This window comes from Numida meleagris, chromosome 4 (genome assembly GCF_002078875.1).
Source record: "Numida meleagris isolate 19003 breed g44 Domestic line chromosome 4, NumMel1.0, whole genome shotgun sequence".
NCBI classification, from domain to species: Eukaryota; Metazoa; Chordata; class Aves; order Galliformes; family Numididae; genus Numida; species Numida meleagris.
Window position 1 is genome coordinate 38,806,568 of NC_034412.1, and position 17,416 is coordinate 38,823,983.

The 17,416-nt window shown below is 44.9% G+C and overlaps 1 protein-coding gene across 3 annotated transcripts in view; it reads left to right on the forward strand.

Annotated features, from left to right (window-relative positions):
- Positions 22-17,416, forward strand: part of FHDC1 (FH2 domain containing 1) — a 34,083-nt gene continuing 16,688 nt past the window's right edge. The window contains exons 1-4 of one of the 3 annotated variants that reach the window (XM_021395881.1): positions 22-154; positions 2,668-3,211; positions 9,385-9,446; positions 10,071-10,173. In XM_021395881.1, the coding sequence (XP_021251556.1) occupies positions 2,771-3,211; positions 9,385-9,446; positions 10,071-10,173 (606 nt within the window). In that variant the 5' untranslated portion in view covers positions 22-154; positions 2,668-2,770. Of the gene's footprint in view, positions 155-485; positions 2,353-2,667; positions 3,212-9,384; positions 9,447-10,070; positions 10,174-10,248; positions 11,541-17,416 lie in introns of those variants that run through there. The other 2 variants (XM_021395882.1, XM_021395883.1) reach the window with 2 other exon arrangements.

Consider the following 17,416-nt stretch of genomic DNA (forward strand, 5'->3'; position numbering starts at 1 on the left):
GGCCGCGGGGGCGAGGGCGGCGCCGGGCCCGGCCATTGGGGCAGGGCGCGAGGGAGCGGAGGGCGCGGGGCGCCTCGGGGTGCCGCAGCCGTCCTCCGTCCATCCGTCCGAGCGGCTCTCCGCGCCGCTCCCTGCTCCTGCACTTTGGCTCCGGGTAAGGGCGTCCTCGGGCAGCGGAATTCCGCGCGCGGTCTAGGCTCCCTCCCCGGAACGGGGTGAGCGAAGCGGCTGGGAGCGGGAATTAATCGTTTTTATTACCGATAAAGAAGGGCTGGAACCGCGCCCCCTGACGAACCCCTGAGGTGGGGGGCCGCTGCCCAGCCGGGGGGCCGGCGGGCCCCGCAGGGCCGCGTGCCGCGCTCGGGCTGCGCGGTGCCCGGTGGTGCGGCGAGGAGTCCCGCGGCGCCAGGCGCCCCTCGGCCCCACCTGCGCGCCGCTGCCGGCCCACGCGCGGCTCTCCCGCCCGGCGCAGCAGCGGCCGCCGCCTTCTTCCTAAGAAACGAATCGCTTCGGTCTTCTGACCCGGGGAGAAAGTTGTTCCCACAGCGCGGCTCTGAAATGCGTTTCCAAGATAGATGAGGTTGCCAAAAAAATGAAACGAAATGCTGCTTTTATGCTTTTTAAATACGGGCACAGCTGGGACGTGTTGCCAAGGCTCTGGCTCCTCGGGCTGCTTTGGATAACAAGCGCAGGGTAGCGAAGTGTAATTGAGACGTCTTAAACGTTTGGTCTCAGGTACCTTACTTTTTCTGCCCTTCAGTCTGAAGGGCGCGGAGGGGACCCTCGGAAGGCAGCTTTGCAGGGCTCCGCGCCCGCTGTGGCTGGCACCTGCAGACCACCGTCCCTGCCGCCCGCTTCTCTGCCTGAAGGCACGGCGGGGTGCCGGTGTCTGTGCCGTGCCTCCGGAGCTGCCTTCCCGCTGCTGCGTCCCTTTCCCTGCTCCTGGCTGGCAGCTGTCTCACCTAAAGCGGAGCAAGTCTCGGTGGCTTGAAAACAGCTTTCCTGCTCTTATCTGCCTTCACATCTAGGTCGGGATGTTTTCCTGCCCGGTGTACTCCGCTTCTTGCGCTAGGAGTGTCCCTCGTTAACTCTGCAGCGCTCGGGCTGAGATGAGTCCCTTTCCTCGGTGCTGCCTGTGCATGGGCGCTGGGACTGGCGATTCACCCCTCCAGCCCAACTTCCTCGGGGTTTGAGCCAGTTCTCCTCGAGGTTTGTTGGAAATTTCCAAATCAAGCTCCCACATGTTGCCTGGGGGCATGGCAGTTTGGTCTGTCTGTCTCTCTTTTTTTCTTTTAAATACATGGGAACTGGAGTTAGAAATTAATAACTGTTGAATACAGCTTTGTTGCAGTGGAAGACGGTGGGTACATATTGCGTCCCAAGATGAATGAAGTTTTTCCAAGTTGAGAATTACTTTAAATTAACGCAACGGTTAATTGCTCCGAGTGGTTAATTTCTCTTCAGCACCTTGCACCTGCGTTTTCATGCCTCTGTGCCTCTGTGATGATGAAGTTGGGAGGAGAGGAATGAGCGCAGAGCTCTGTAATAGCAGCTGGATATTAATGCTAATTTGAATTTGAAACCCTCTATCCTGCTCTGCTTTCTTTGTGGCTCTTCCCCTTTTTACCCTGCTATTAAAATGCTTTCCATCGTTCCTATGGCACATCACGCAGCTTCCATATGAGGTAAAAAGAGATGAGAAAATCCGAGGCGAGAAAGAGGAGTCCTTTGTGTTTTTGAGGAGAAAAGGTGAAGCAGATCATTTTGTGTCAATTTCCACTGGCTTCAGAGAAACTGCAGAGCTGAGGCCTTGCAGATCAAGAGAGAATTTGCCCCGAAGGCTTTTTCTCTACCTGGCTCTGTTTGTTCATGAGCACCCTAATGATGGATCTCTGGCAGAAATAGCAAAGGTTTTTCGTCACCATTATCCGATGTCAAATTGATCGGGACTGCCATTAGCTCCTCGTGAGCGCCGCTCAGCAGACACGCAGCCAAACCGCTGCCAGACCTCTGCGCTGATGCCAGGGCATGACTTCAGCTCTTTCTGGCACGTTTTCCTGCGATTGCTCTGTGCTCAGTAACTTTCCTTTTTCAGGTCTATCTCAATTTCCATTGTGAGACATCTTCTTGTTTTGGTTTGTTTTATTTTTTGGTAAATCCCCAAATGTTTTTTCAGGTAACTTGAATGTTTTCATAACACGTTGGAATTCATTAGTCTGTATTTGAAATATCATCATTTTTCTCTGGAAGGTATAAGGGAAGTGCAGCGGACAGGTGCAGCTTGTCAGAGCTGTGCCTTTTACAGAAGTTGGATTCTTACTTGAGAGTTTCCTGCCAGCAGCAGTGTCTTTGGTAGGTGGCAGTGTGAGAAAACCTCTCAGAACGGTTGTGTTTCCTGTTCAGCTGCCTCAAGAGGGAACCTAGAGATGTAAAACCTTTACCATCTGTGGAAAGCTCTGTCTGCGTGCAGTGCATGGGGTGTGTGGGTCAAGGTGCTGGGCAGTTCTGTCTCTGCTTACTGCACTCACTCTGGTAACCTGGGTGCTGAAATCAGCAATGAGGGACGGCTTCATCAAGCTGATGGCTGCTGTGCCCAAACTGCGCCGTGTTTTCAGCGCAGTGGGCAGTATGCAGCCACTGACTCGAGTTCCCTGTCCATTGCTGCAGGCTGTGAAGATGCTCCGCTGGCAGAGTAGCGCGTGAAGCAGCGTGACCCATGCCCCAGGCAGCCCTGCAGTAGTAACGCTCTCTCCTTCTGGAGAGGGCTAACATGCATGTTATGAATTGTCTCTCTCTGGTCAATGATAAGGAGAATGGGGCTCTCTCGGTAGCGGCAGGATTGATGAGCGAGGACCCACTGGCCGCCTCCCCACCACCCCCACCACCATGCCCCCCAGCAGGGGCCCCCCCTGCTCCACCACTGCCCCCACCACCCCCCCCACTGCCAGGGCCCAGCCTGCCGCTGCACCCGCAGCTGACCAATGGGCACGACGGCCACAGCAGGAAGAAACGGATGCGGAGTTTCTTCTGGAAAACCATCCCTGAGGAGCAGGTCCGGGGCAAAACCAATATCTGGACGATTGCTGCGAGGCCACAGTACCAGATCGATACCAAGACGATCGAGGAGCTCTTTGGGCAGCAGGAGGAAACCAAGCCGCCAGACCCCAGGAGCCGGTCGTTAAAAGCTTCATTTAAAGAGACTAAAGAGGAGGTAAGAACCAAAGAAAAATCTCTTTTGCACAGTGATGTATGTAACGCGTATCTGGTGTGAATTCTGACTGACCTTTCTCTGTCATAGTTCGTTCTCGCTGCAAAGGAGTTGTGGTCTGAAGGGAAGGGGAACAACAGAGAGGATCAACTCTGTTTGTCAACGGTTTACGGGCATTAGGCCCGATTCCGTGACGAAGGGGACGGGGGACCCACAGGCCCACGTCCCGGGAAAAGGGAAAAGGGGAAAAGGGTAGGGAGATGGCCCTGAGAGCAAAGAACAGCGGCAACAATCTGAGGAGAAACAAACTAATTTACTAAATAAGATATCGGAATGCAAAACAACACACTATAATACAATATAATTACAATTTAAGCTGATAAATCCAATACAGGGAGAGAGAATGTCCCAAAATCAAGGTAGGCCTTACTCTACTACCGACGATAAGACGGCTGGAGAGCGAGGTGTTGCCAAGACGAGAGACGGGCGGAAAAAGGGACGAGGTCTCGTGATCTGCAAGTTTTTATACTGCGAGCTTCTATCTTTTCCCTCCGGCTGGAAAATGGTAACAGAGGAGCAAAGTACCGTGGGGACTGTAGTAGTCTTTCTCTTCTGAGAACCAGCTACATCCACTACATGATGTTGTGATGTGGGATACCAATAACCGAAAATCACAAAACCATGACACTGTTCTTGGTAGCACAGATCTGTTCTTCAGAGTGCTAACTGTGTTTTATTATTGTAACTGGATAAGTGCCACGGTCTGGTCTCCTGTTAAAGTAAACGGAAGTGAAAGGAGCTGAAGGTGCTAGTATTTACTTTTATTGGAGAGCTATTGAGCTTTTGGCGTGATACGTGTGTGTTGCAGTCTTTCTCTTCAGCTCTTCATAGAATCATTAAGGTTGAAAAAGACCTCTAAGATCATCTAGTCCAACCCTGAACTCATCACCATCATGCCCACTAACCATGTCCCTCGGTGCCACAGATGGCACTTCCACAATGGCTGTTGCACAATCAAATGCAAAGGTATGAAGCAGGAGGGAGGCGAGTCCAATGGCAAGGGTTAATGTTGTATGTACTGTATATGTCAGGAGGGGAAGTACTGGAATGACAACAAGGAAATAAAACGTAGTGCAGTGGTTAAGGGAATTTGCTATCTAATTGGGATAATTGTAAAGTTTCAACTTTCATAAATGTAGCCTTTCTGCTAGTGAATGCCTTACCACATCTACTGTGCTTTTGTAGGACTCAGAAATAACCTTCTTGACTTTGCAGCAGGGCCAGAAGACTGTCGCTGCTTTCTGGTCTGGTAGGGAGGCCTATGTTCCCAACGCTTGCCATTCAAGTGCTCCACAGCGTGCTGAGAAGTGACTTTACTAGCTCCCAAATCCTGACTTAGGGACAGCCTCTTTGTGAGGACTGAGCGGGATTGTCTCAAGTGATCTTTCTGCGAAGTAACTGGGGGATAGAAATGTAGATTTTATCACAGATGTGTGTCTCTATGCATGTTTGCTCATAAACGGAGAGCAGAAGGCACAGAGTTAAGAGGCATGACTGTTTTTAGTGAAAAAATGGGGCCTGGAAGCAGATGGTATCTTGCAGAATTTTGGAAGATGGCAAAATAATCAGGGCTAGGTGAGAACCTGGTGTGCTGATGGTGTTCCTGTTCTACACAGATGATAATAGGAGATTTAAACAGGGATGTGTACTGCAGCCTCTGCAACCCCGACATCAGGAAGAGGTAATTGCGGCCATCTCCAGAGGTAGTCATTAGTCTGTGTACTGTGCTTGGGCTGTGTGCATCTTGGAGTCAGGCTGTGGTGAGTGGACTTCCTGCACTGCATGTGATGTACATCCATCCTCGCGTGCTCGCTGAGAGGCACCTACCTCCCTCCAGGGCTGATGTGTGCTGAAGTTCTAGGTTAGAAATGATGATAAATTTCATTAACTGAATGTAGCCTCTAGTGTACAGTAGTTGAGGCAGAGAAAGCCCCAGCGTGCTCCCGAACTCACATACAGCTTGGAGCTGGGGGTTCCTTGGGGAGAGTTAGAGCAAAAATTTACAGGTCTGCAAAACATGTGCTTTCCATAGATGTGCTTTCCAAGGTACGACGCCGTGGAGCCAAACCCCTGCCTTGTTACAAGTTAATGCTTTTCTGCACGCATTCGAGGCTGATGCAGTGGTTCCAGGCATACATGCGGCTTGATGCCTGCCCGGCCCTGTGCAGGGCTGCTGCTGGCAGATGGCAGGCAGTGAAGCAGCAGATTTGCCTCTCGGCGTTGATTGCGCTGCTGAAGTGACAAAGTGCTCAGCTCCCTTGTTGAGCATGCCACAACAGCGTGTCTGACAGCGATGAGCAATGCCTCGAGTGTTAATGGGCTTTGCAGTGCTAGCAGCTTAGTAAGGAGGGAAGGAGATAATCCTGAAGAGCCATGTGTCACTGTGAGTGTGGAAGCGCAGCTTTGCAACAGCTTGCGTGCTTCATGTTACTGCGGCCGTCATTCAGCACCAGCATGGAGATTGGAGCGTAGACACTGCTTGTGATTTCTGTCATCGGTGCTGGCAGTGCTATGGTGGTGACCCTGGGCTCACTGGGGTGCAGGGAAGGAGCAAGGTGCAAGTGGCATCGGTGAGATCTTGTGGGCAGAGCATTAAAGTAGGAAGCAGTGGTTCTACTCTGGGTCGTGTCACTGGCCTGAGAAGGGAAGGTGGGGAAGATGTTTTGTGTTTCTCATCCTTCCATGTAAAACACGATTGATTTTAGAGTGCTTTATGGTCTATCAATGAAAGATGTTCTTCAGAGAACAAGAGGAGATGTCTTTAAAGTAAAAGAGGGGGGGGGGTTAGATTAAATGTTAGGACAAAGTTCTTTCTTCAGAGGACGGTGAGGCCCTGGCACAGGCTGCCCAGAGGATGGGGGGCATCCCATCCCTGGAGGTGCTCAAGGCCAGGCTGGATGGGCCCTGGGCAGCCTGAGCTGGTCAGGGGGAGCACTGCCCGTGGCAGGGGTTGGGTCTGGGTAGGCTTTGAGGTAGGTCCCTTCCAGCCCAAGCCATTCTGTGATTAGTCTAGTTGCCATACTATGTCAACAGCAAATTTTTACATGCCTAAATTGAAGAATTGCTTGGTTCCAAACCTGAATCTGTCCAGCAAGATGCACCTGTGCATGGGCAGAGCCTTTGCTCCCCTGGCTCTTTGCTCTCTGTACAGCAGTGTCACTTCGGTGGGAGCAGTGAAATGGACTCTGCAGCCAGTGCTGAGGGTTCCCCTGAAGACAGGGGATACGGGTTTCTCCTGCAGAGAAGTCACACAACTGTGGGCAGTTCTGGAAGAAGCCCTCCCTTGTAGAACCTTACAGAACTGCATGCCCTTTTAGTTCCTCACTCTCCAGCACTTTACACAGGCAGATGAGATACCTAGTTCAGGTTTTGGAATCCCAGTTCTGGAGGCTCAGTACTAAACATCATCATTATAACAGAAGCCTCTTTGAGATTTGAGACTAACTCCTACAACACATGCTTTCCTTTCCATAAACAAGCCTTCCCCAAACCCTTAGGAGATTAATTAGCAAGTTTCCCTAACTAAGAGCTTAATTTGCCCCTACGGTTTTGCGTAATTTGAGTCTGAAAAACAGGGGGTGTAGAATTAGGTTTACACACCAACTGCAAATTACTTTCCCCATGGCTGGGAGTGGTGCGGCACGTGCTCTCCCAGGCTGCAGCCAGCCTGGCAGGGGGGCAGGAGGGCTGGTGGCCACCCAGCGAGCTGTGCTGCCCTGTGTGAGCCCTCAGCTCAGGTCTCCTCATCTGCGCGCTGTCTTTGGTGGTCGTCGGGCCCGCTGCGAGCAGATTTATGTCTGTAGCTTGGCACCATGCTCTTGGGGATTTTTTGTTTGTTTTCTACTGGAGCAGTTTTCTGCTATTTTAGCGTGTTTTGAAGGCTTGCAGAAGGGTCCAGTGAACTGCAGAGCCTGAGTGCTGGCACTGGTACTGAAGGTGCATGTGAACAGGGGATAGGAGTAGACTTTCTCAAAAGCTGAGGTCACGTTTAAAGGGCAAAAAGCGCTTGGGAGGAAATAATGTGCAGGCAGCTTTCTGTGAGGACAAATTGGAATGGAAGTTCAGTGGGGAAGCTTCTAAATCTGATAGGCAACATGGTGCTACCGAATGCGAGGCGGAAAGCGCTGTGTTTTTGTGCACAGGTGGGAGCATGTATTTATGGTGTACCTGCTGAGTTCCCCCTCGCATTGTCCTCACATTCCCATCTGGAAACTTCTTGAAGACAGTGAAGTAATGTCTGCTTTTTCAAACACTTGATATTCTTAAAGTGGACACCAAGTAAGGCATGACCAAAAAGTGAGCCATACATTTATTGATTGTGTGCTTGAACTAGAAAGTATGAAAAACTAGAGTACATGCCCAGAGCAAAAAGGCTGAAAGGTCCTTGTGCTTACAGTAAAGACAGTTATGACGTGTTGTGCTGATAAGGCAAATGCAGCTGTGTATGTTATCATCTGTTCTGTGCCTTCAAGGGAAAACATGAAAAAATTCTCTAGTTTTATCTGAGGTTGTCCTGTACACCTGAGCAGTGCCTTGGAAACCAGAAGTTTTCCCAGGTAATGGTTAGAGCGGTGGTAAGTGACTGCAAGTACATACGGAAGATTAACTCTGAATATACTTAAAAAGCGAAAACCAAGCCCAAAGCTAAAATGACGGTAGCAGAACTTGCAGGCTTAAACTAGCACCGGGAAATTGGAGCATTTGCAATGAGCAGAGCAATTAGAGGCTGGGGCTGCAGAGGTCACTGAGAGGTCCCTGCATTTGAAAAAAGATTAGATACTGCAAGGGAAGAGATAGCTAACCTGCCCTATGTAAGGGGCTTTCCTTAATGATCTGCTGAGGCCTCTCAGCTCCCAAGATAAGAGAGTAAACCACAATCTGTCCTCTTATCTTTGCAAATGCTAAAATTGAAGGGTTTCAGGCTGGCAGTTAGCTAATTGAAACTGTTCTAGTAGCAATCATCTAATGAAATACTCTCATGTTTTCTGTGTTTTCTGGTCTTTACCAGTTTCAAGGGAAAGGAAATGCCCGCATTTTGGAAAACTTTTGAATTCAGTTCACTTACTTTCAGCAGCTAAGGAGGCTGTCTCCTAGATGTAAACCATAGTACGTTGGGGATAGCACATGAACCGTACCTACATTTTCACTGACACCAGCTGACTGCAGGCCGGTTCGGTTCCTTGACGTTGCCAGCTTTTCATTTACAGACGTATTTCTCATCCTTACCCTGTCACAGAGGTCAAAGCACCTTTCTGCTGGTCAAAACCTCAAACATCATGTGAGCCCACCAGCAGTCTTGAACATCTTTGTGTACTGAGTTGATTTATTGTAGCAGTTGGGTGGCACTGTCAACATGAAACAATGCTCCTGTCCTCCTAAACCTCATGGCTTTTGTAGCTATTGCCACAAAATAGCTGTGACCGTGTTACCCTTAAGGACATGATTCTTTAAAAGTGGCTTACATCTCAGGTTTTCAGGTGTACGCTGTTAAGAGTAAGAAAAAGTTATTTCTCTGATGAATTTCCAGTGTGGAGGGAGGCTATTATTTTATTATGGGTTTCTGGTTTCATTTTGGATAAAGCAAACAGATTTGAATGTCATCTGCCTCAGGTTTTGATTCAGGATTGAATGATTTATTTTTCTGTTTACTCAACGTGACCATTCATGTGAATGAAATCAGGGGTGCATAGAGAAAGTCCATCCTCATATTTGTTGCGTAATCTCTGAAATACAAGGATTTGGAGGTGTGATGCTAACTAACTGCGGGGCCTTCAAATTCAGTATAGCATGTGACTTGATAAGCAACAATTCATAGATACAACATTATGAAATAAGCAGGAATGTGTTTTGCTTTGTAATGAAATAGAATTTGATCCCTTCCTTCTGTTAATGTTGCTGTGTTTTTACACTTCGCTTGAAAAAAGGTATTGTGGGTGGGCAGTGTATTTTGGTTCTGTAATACGTGGTCTTTGTTGCTTAGAAATCACTCTGTAGTCATTTTGCTTCTTATTTGATGATAACTGCGTGCATAATCTGTTGCAGTTTAAGGAATGACACCTGCATCGAATGCTCTTCTCTTAGGTGTTGGTCAATGAATCTCTTTTTCTCTCTCTCAGGTTTCCATTTTGGATGCAAAACGAAGTATGAACATTGGGATATTTCTCAAACAATTCAAAAAGTAAGGTTTGTTTCTTTTCCTTGCTGCTAGAGCAAGCTACAGATGTTGTGTGGAATTCTCTGTAGTTGTCGTCAAACATCTGGTATATTGTGCTCTGTTCTTACAGAGTTAGCAGTTCTGTAGGAGTTGTCATAAGTAACTACACCTTGTAATTTGTGTACTAATATGTTTAGCTTTGAGTGCCGTTATGATTTAGTCCCAAACATTCAGATTTTGCTGTTAACCAGTTAAAGTGAGTTTTCAGGTGCAGTTAAATGAAACCCCCATATATCTCATGTAATTCTGCATGAAAGCTTCTTTTCATTGCCTTTATTTCATTATAAAGAGTTAATAGAAAGGGGTTTGTCTGATTTCAGCTGGGACAGAGTTAAAATCCTCACTTCTCTTTTTATTTATTTATTTTTTTAAGAGTAAACTGTCTCAATGCTATCTTTTTTCACTGTCGTTACCCTTTAGTAAAGGCATCACTGAAAGCGGTGTTAGAATGATACTGCTGTGAACACCGTTACTGATAACCTCATTGTAATCCCTTTGAGTAGGGCAGGCATGGGTTGTTTTTTTCAGTTTATGTAATTATTCACCCTACAAGTGTTAGAAATGTGAATGCTCGATTGTTTTTTCAAGGTCCGCTGAATCCATCATTGAAGATATTTATCATGGAAGAAGTGAGCCCTATGCTTCTGAATTGCTGAATGAATTCCTTAAGTTATTACCAGAAGCAGAGGAGGTAAACGATAGTTTTACATGGAGTTTATTTTCTTTGCAGAGTTCTATTGCCTGGCATTTCAATGTGAAGTGTTTTGCTTTAATCTAAAGCCCTCTTGAGTTCAGGTGTAGGAAACCACTGAGCACCAGAGTTTAATCTTCATTTTATCCTTGGTATGAAAGTTGCAGCATACTTGTTCCTTTCACGTCATGTAACTTCTCCTACTTTTGAGGTGCTGCTTAAGGAAAGTACTGCTAAGGTATTTTTGTTTCTCTGATGTACCTCTTGACCTTGTGTCCCTTAAGTATTTTACCAAGAATTGGAACCCTCCTGGGTGCAGAGTAGAAAACTCAGAATCAAAGTATGTCCTAATGCAAACAGATGAAGCTTTGCTTCTTTGGCATCTGCCTTATGCTTCCCTGTTGCAGTGCCTGTGAGCTGAGAGTTGGCAGCCCTCTGCTATTCTCCCTTCTCTTTCACTGCTTCCTCGGTGCATCTGGGATCCCTTGGCTCCTTGGCCTGGGTCATTGGGTTCCAACAAGAGCAGAAAGTCTTCTCTGTGCAGCACCCATAGAACTTGCCAACATTGCTTACTGCTCCAAAGGAGACCTGGTAGAAGACACAGAATCACCAGGAGCACCTTCTGCTCTATCCCTAGGCCATGATACCGCGCAGATACAAGTGCTGCTTTCTCCCCTCCCGGTCCCACCCTTCAAGCCCATTCAGATGATTAAGGAGGTGAAGCCCTGCTTAATGATGCACGGATCCTTGTCTGCTCATGTATTTACACTGACCCATTAGTACGTACTCGAGAGAAATGTATAGCACAGATTTGAGAAAATTAACATTAGAGTTGCTTGAGTGCTTCACTTCAAAGCAGTGACTGAAACCCGGGAAATTGCTAGTTAACGTCCACACATAGATCAACCTCAGTGCACACACGTTTTACCACTTCAAGGTCATGCAGTCCAAGCAGTGTTACTCTGTGCAGCAGCAAATCTCAGATCCAGTCTGACACACAAACTATGGAGTATATTGCCCTAAATCGAGCTGTTTTTGCAAGGAATCTCATGAGAAAGAAGAAAAAAAAAAAAAAAGAAAGTGTTGTTCTGTTAATGTTTCTTGGTGTTGTTTGCTTGTTTTCGTTTGTTTGTTTTAGAGTTGGAGGGTATCGACAAGTTTAAATGTAATCTGAAAAAAAGAGTGAAAGTTTTTGGGAGCTCAGACTGTTCACCCTTTCCCCTTTGTCTGAATTTCAGTACATATTCATATATTTAAACAGAGTTTATCTTCTTCCTCTTAAAGAGGCAGGCAGAGGAAAACAGTGGAGCTTAAGAGAAAGTGACTCCTAGTTAACCGTGTATTGAGCAAAATAGACTGAAAGAAAGGTATATTTTATCCTTCTTTTCCTCTTTCTGGTTTAGAGTTGGTTATTATTTTAACACAAGTAGAAAATGTTTCAAAGAGCATGCTCCTATGTGATATAAGTGTTGTATTTCCTATCAGGTGATTTGACAACAAGCCTACTCATCAAGATAGTGGGGCCAGAGCATTTCAGAAGTGCTTTTTATGGGAGACGCTTGATAAATTAATAGATTTTGTGGTGTAGGAAAGTATTAGAAATCATGGGGCATTAAGCGTTAGATTTATTGCTGTTCTCAAGGGAAGGCTGAGGAGAAGTTTGTTCCCCATGTGCAAATATTTGTATTGTATTTTATTAGTTCCATGCTTCAGAGATCTCTTTGCTCACTGTCAGGAAAAGGAAAGACCCCCTTCCCCGTTGTTATTCTCCCTGTAATTGTTTCACTGGGAGCTTTCACTGCTTTGTGGAAAGCTCTGTGAAGCACCACAGCAAGAGCTGAGGCAGGGCAGGGAGATGTGCTTTGATGGACTATTGCTGCTGTTGGAATGGAAAGATGTTTCAGTGCCTTCGTGTCCTCATACTGCAGTTGCTTCAAGAGTAAGTGGGCCCAAAAACTCGTTTGCTACTTGTGGCTCCTAGAACTTTAGTGTCATCAGTTAAAAAAAATCCTTTTTAGGAGCCTTAGATTTCTTGTCGTTTGTCTTTATTGGTATTTTTTTTCTGAATTTATTTTCATTGTTGTCCTTGCATGCCTCTTTCTTTTTTTGTTAGTTTATTATCTGCTTCCTAATCTGAATCCTGTAATACTTAACTACTGAAATACTGTTTCCTGGTTTATTAAGGGGAAGGCATCAGAATGATACATACAAAGAAATAATCCCAAATCACTCAAGATATTAGGTGAAGGGGCGCTATTTATCCTGGCATTCCCTATTTGGTTTAATAGTTCTCCACTTCTTTTTAATCTGGTGGTCATGCCACATGACGTAGCTTTGGCATGGTGTTGTCATTGTTGTCTTACTACTGGCATGTCCTGCATAGCTTTGCACCTGTTCTCAGCCAGGTGTCTCTGGGATTACTCGTGGATACTTCCCATTCTTTTAAAGACCTGCTCTATTGTTGTAGGAGTTGAGAATTACTATGAGCAGAGCCTAGGCAGTCACATAGCTTTTATTCACTTGCTGGTTCTAAAACTATCTTGGTGTAACCATGGGTGTCCTTCTGCAGTTCCCCTTTGCCTGCTCTTCATTTCAGCAGCTCAGCTATTTGCAGTCACGTTTCCCAGCAGCGCAGTTGTCTTGCAGGTTGGAATGAGGTCCAAGTACCCTCTGCCAGGCATATGCTCCACCCTAATCGCTGTGTGTTTGGAGCTGACTTCTACTTTCTTTTATATGTTACCATAAACCTTTGGTCTGACAAAGAGAAAGCAGGGAGGGAGGAGCACCATTCCTGGTCATAGCTGGAGGCAGGGTAACTCTGGATGTCTCATTCCTTCATTTCGACCAACAACCTTTACAGTTTATCTAGTGTGGATAAACACCGCTTTATACTCTAATCTAATCTTATCTGGAAGTGTTATGCTATAAAGTCACATTACCTCAATGTTATTCCAGTCACTGGTTTGGCGTATGCGACCCATTTTACACCGTTTCAGTCCGTATTAGCTCCCCTGAGACAGACATTCCAGTGTCTTTGAGATAGAACAGTGTTTTGAAAATGGGAGCTAAATACTCAGGCAAACAAATAGCCTTACCATCCGCAGTCTTCAAGATGATTCTTTTTCCCGTATTGTATTGTGGCAACTCTTTAAATGTAGAAATAGGTGTCAGTGCTAGTAATTTTCCATTCTCTTCTTAGCTATGAAAACTGTTGGGATCATTGTGTATAAGTGGCAAATAGAGGCTCTTTGCTGGATGTCTTTGTCCATTATTGAAATATTGACGTTGCTGTGAAGCCCTTTTGTCACACTGAAAATGCTGAGGTATTTTCAAATGTTTAATTTGAAAAACTTAGCAAGTTCTTGAAGCTGGCAAACCTAGAGCTTGCTGCAGGGTTTCTTTCCATGTTCCATTTGGGGCTGTGAGTGGTACTAGAGCAGCCATAGTAGAGTGGTTAAAAAAAGACCAGGGAAAGGTCTAAGCGTTTCTTGATATGCTCACTGTTATTGTGTAAGCCTTGTTAGAAATCCTGCTGTTTGTGCCTTACTGTGATTAGCAGTTTTGTAAGAGGAGGAAATGCCTATTTGGAATCTCCTCCGCTTAACCCCTTTTGCAGCTCCTGCTGTTTTCTAAGGAGTCTATGTCATGGCTGAAGCAATAGCCCTCTCTGATCTGTTACTTCTGAATAGATTCCTAGATATGTCTCTTAATTGCCTCCTGTTAGAACAGCTGACAGCTGTCACTTACTGGCATCCTTTCCAAAGCAGATAAGCTTTTAGCTGCTTTTATGTGCGCATCATTGCACTATTCAGCAGGCCCAGACTGGAAAAAATTGAGGGAGTCCAGTGTTTAATAAGCTAGAATAGCCAGAATTTGTATTTTAAATATTCAGTGTGTTATACTGCTGATCAGCTCACCCACAATGCACGCCCAGGTTATCAACGCAGCATCTTACTTCCTTCACAATGTTTCAAGCCTGTCCTTTGCTCTTGTATTCCATTTTAAAACCCGAGTCATCTGTCACCTGCTCTACTGGACTGGTTTCTATCTGTCAGCTCTACCCTTTTCATGCAGTGTTTGTATAATAACTGTCTCCTCCTCCTTTCTTCAGCCAGTGCTGTATATGGCTGGCCATCCTTCAGAGCTTTCCTTCCTGCTTCCTTTTTTCACCCCTTATGTTAGCTCTGGGTTTTTCTTCTTTTGTGTTTACCATTAGCTGACAGAGATCTGCCACTACCTGGGCATAAGCCTCATGGTATCTCACCACCTAATACATCAGCTGCTTTCCCACGTGCCCTCTTATTTTAATTTCTCCATGATCCTTTCTTGGGTTTTGGTGTTTTTCACTTGTGTTTTCTCTAGTGCCCTGAGTATTTGCAATCGTATGGAAGTAATATAAAACAAACAGAAAAAAACCCACCACACACGAAACCAACAACAGGAGAACATGTTTATTCCTAGGGACTGTTGCACTTACCTTTATTTATTTTTAGTATGGGGAATCATTCTCTTACTTGATTGGCATGTGGGGAGATACCTAGTTACAGACAGATGTGAGGATGAGTGGTGTACTATTTTATATTCTTCTTCAGAAATACTTGGTTTCTAGTTAGGAGTGCAGAGTACCTGTTTTTGTGCCATAAACTTAAATCCCACTGCTTATAAGGGAGTTCTGCTGGTAGCTCGGAAATGTCTGAGAACTTGAGAGGCAGGAGTGCAATAGCTTTCCTATCTGTGAGGAATGATGAGACATTTGCAATGGACGTATTTACTTCAATTACAAATCAATTAAAAGGTCAGGCTTTCAGTGTTTCTTAACTGTTTTTAGAATGAGGCAAATTACTTATGTGAGAACTTCCTGTATCTAAAATCTGACTTAATGTGCATGGGCATGCATGGACAGTGCAAATGCTTGTTCCATATACAAATATAATGAAAAAAATAAATTAGTAGCTCTTGCCCAGTTTGAGTAATACAAAGGTGAGCATATGATATAATTAGGCTGTCCTGCATGTATGCATTATGCTGCTGTATCTGGTTACGCAGTTGCTACTGTTGTGGAAAAGATTTTGTTAGGCTTGGTGAGAGGAGGTCAAGGCTAGAAATGTATGAGTTCTTCATTGTAATTTTAAAATAAACCACATTTTTTTAAGCTCTTTTGTGTTCTTGGACTAATTATAAACCTATCTGTTTCATCTTTCAACATGATTAATGACAGCATTGTTGTCAATAGCCCTAGTTTCTCAGCACTTTCTAGCTGTGGTTGATATCCCACTCGTAGGAGCCACTGGGGAATCTTGGTTCTCTTTAGGAAGACTTAGACAACATGTCTGCAGGGAGCAGAGGCCGGTCCCATGGGCTTTTATGTAGCCTCCCTTGGAACATGAAGGGCAACTATCCAAAAAGCGTTTGAGTCATTTTTAGCTTTGGGGTTCAGAAGCTGTTTGTTTGGCTTTGTAGGTAGTGTCAGTTACGTCAAGTAACTGTTTATTTTCTGCTTCCTGATGGAAGAGATGAAAGAGCCGATCTTTTTCAATTGTGAAATGTATAGCAGCTCCAAAATGCACACAAATGAAAGCCTGAGAAGGAATGGCCTTAAGTTGCACCAGGGGAGATTCAGGAAGAGCAGTGAGACACTGGCACTGGCTGCCCGGGCAGGTGAGGGAGTCGCCGTCCTCAGAGGTGTTCGTGAACTGTGTGGATGTGGCATTGAGGGATGTGGCTAGTGGGTATGGTGAGGATGGGTTGATGGCTGGACTAGGTGCTCTTCGTGGTCTTTTCCAACCTTAATGATTCTGAAAAGCTTACCTACCTGACCTTAGCCATTCCCGTGAGTATTTACAGCTTTAAGATGGAGTTAACGTAGTATTTGGTCTCACATCCAGACAGTTTAAACACACAAGAGACCTCATAAATCACCTAACTCATCTGACTTTTTCTTTTTCTTTTTTTTTTTTTTAGTTTTTTTAAATTCCAGATCAGAAGGCAGCTGGGTTAATGTCTTTTGTTTTGCTTGTATCAGAAAATTCCTCAGGGTGGATTGCGGAGGTTAGACTCCTTCATATCTCTCCAGGCATTTTTCCTACTCTAGGTTAGTAGAGAGTGAATTTCACCCAGTGTCCATAAAACACTTCAATGTTCAAATCTCAGGAAACAAAGTTCACATTGCACTATTAACATTCCACATAGATAACATTGGTAGCTACTTACTGTCAAATGTAAGTACTGTCAAAATGTAAATGTATTACAGGCATCATGTGTAAGTTAATATTTGTATGAGTATCTCAGGACTTTTTTAAAACTTCTTGTGCATTTAAATCTTAAAATTACATATTTATAGAAATGACTGTGGAAATCTGATCTTGATCTTGGTGATTTGAGGGTGGTGGTGTGCTTCTTTTCTCTTTTCCCCTTGAAATCTAAATGCTTGTGTCATTTTATGGCAAACTTTTGTATTTGCAATGTGCTCAATTGAAGTTAGATGATTTGCAGTTTTTGTTGTTTAAGAGGTAGACCGCTATTTTTTGGGAAGGTTAAGGAACCACCTGCAAAGCCCGAGATCTCTACTATTTCCCACCCCCCACTTCATAAGGGAGGGAAAAATTGTTGATCTTGTTTCTTGCCTCTTTTAACACCTTAGAAATATCAGGGATGTCGGGTCTGGTCTTTCCTGTTTTTTGTTGGCAGGCTTCTTGAGTGACTCTGTTAATTGGGACTTTTCTCAGGCCCCAAATAAATGGCATGCAGTTTATCTTTAGAAGGAGCTTTTGTCTGAGTATCTCGAGTTAAATGGCAGGTTAGGAAATCAAGTTAGATAGCCTGAATAAAAATTGAACTTTTGATTAGAATTCTCTTTTTCTGTCACGTGTTTTTTTTCTTACTTTGTTTTAAAGTATGAAAAGGAAGTTTTATTATTCTGGATATAATTTTCAATCTTTGTTTTCTCTTTACTGATATGCTCTCAAAATTTCTATTATTTTTATGGTATGGAAAAAGAATGTGAGTAAAGCAGAACAAAGCGATTTAAAAATCCTTTTATTCCACTATTCCAGAACTCATCTTAAATTTCTGATTTAGTATAGCGCATGTTGTCTACCCTTATAAATCAGTATTATCTTTTGTTTTGTTTTGTTTTTACAGTGTGAAAACAGAAAAACAAGTGATTAATTTGGAACCTGATGTTTAAAAAAAACCTCATGGGTATCTCACTAAATCCAAGCAGCCTGAAAACTGTTGATGTTCT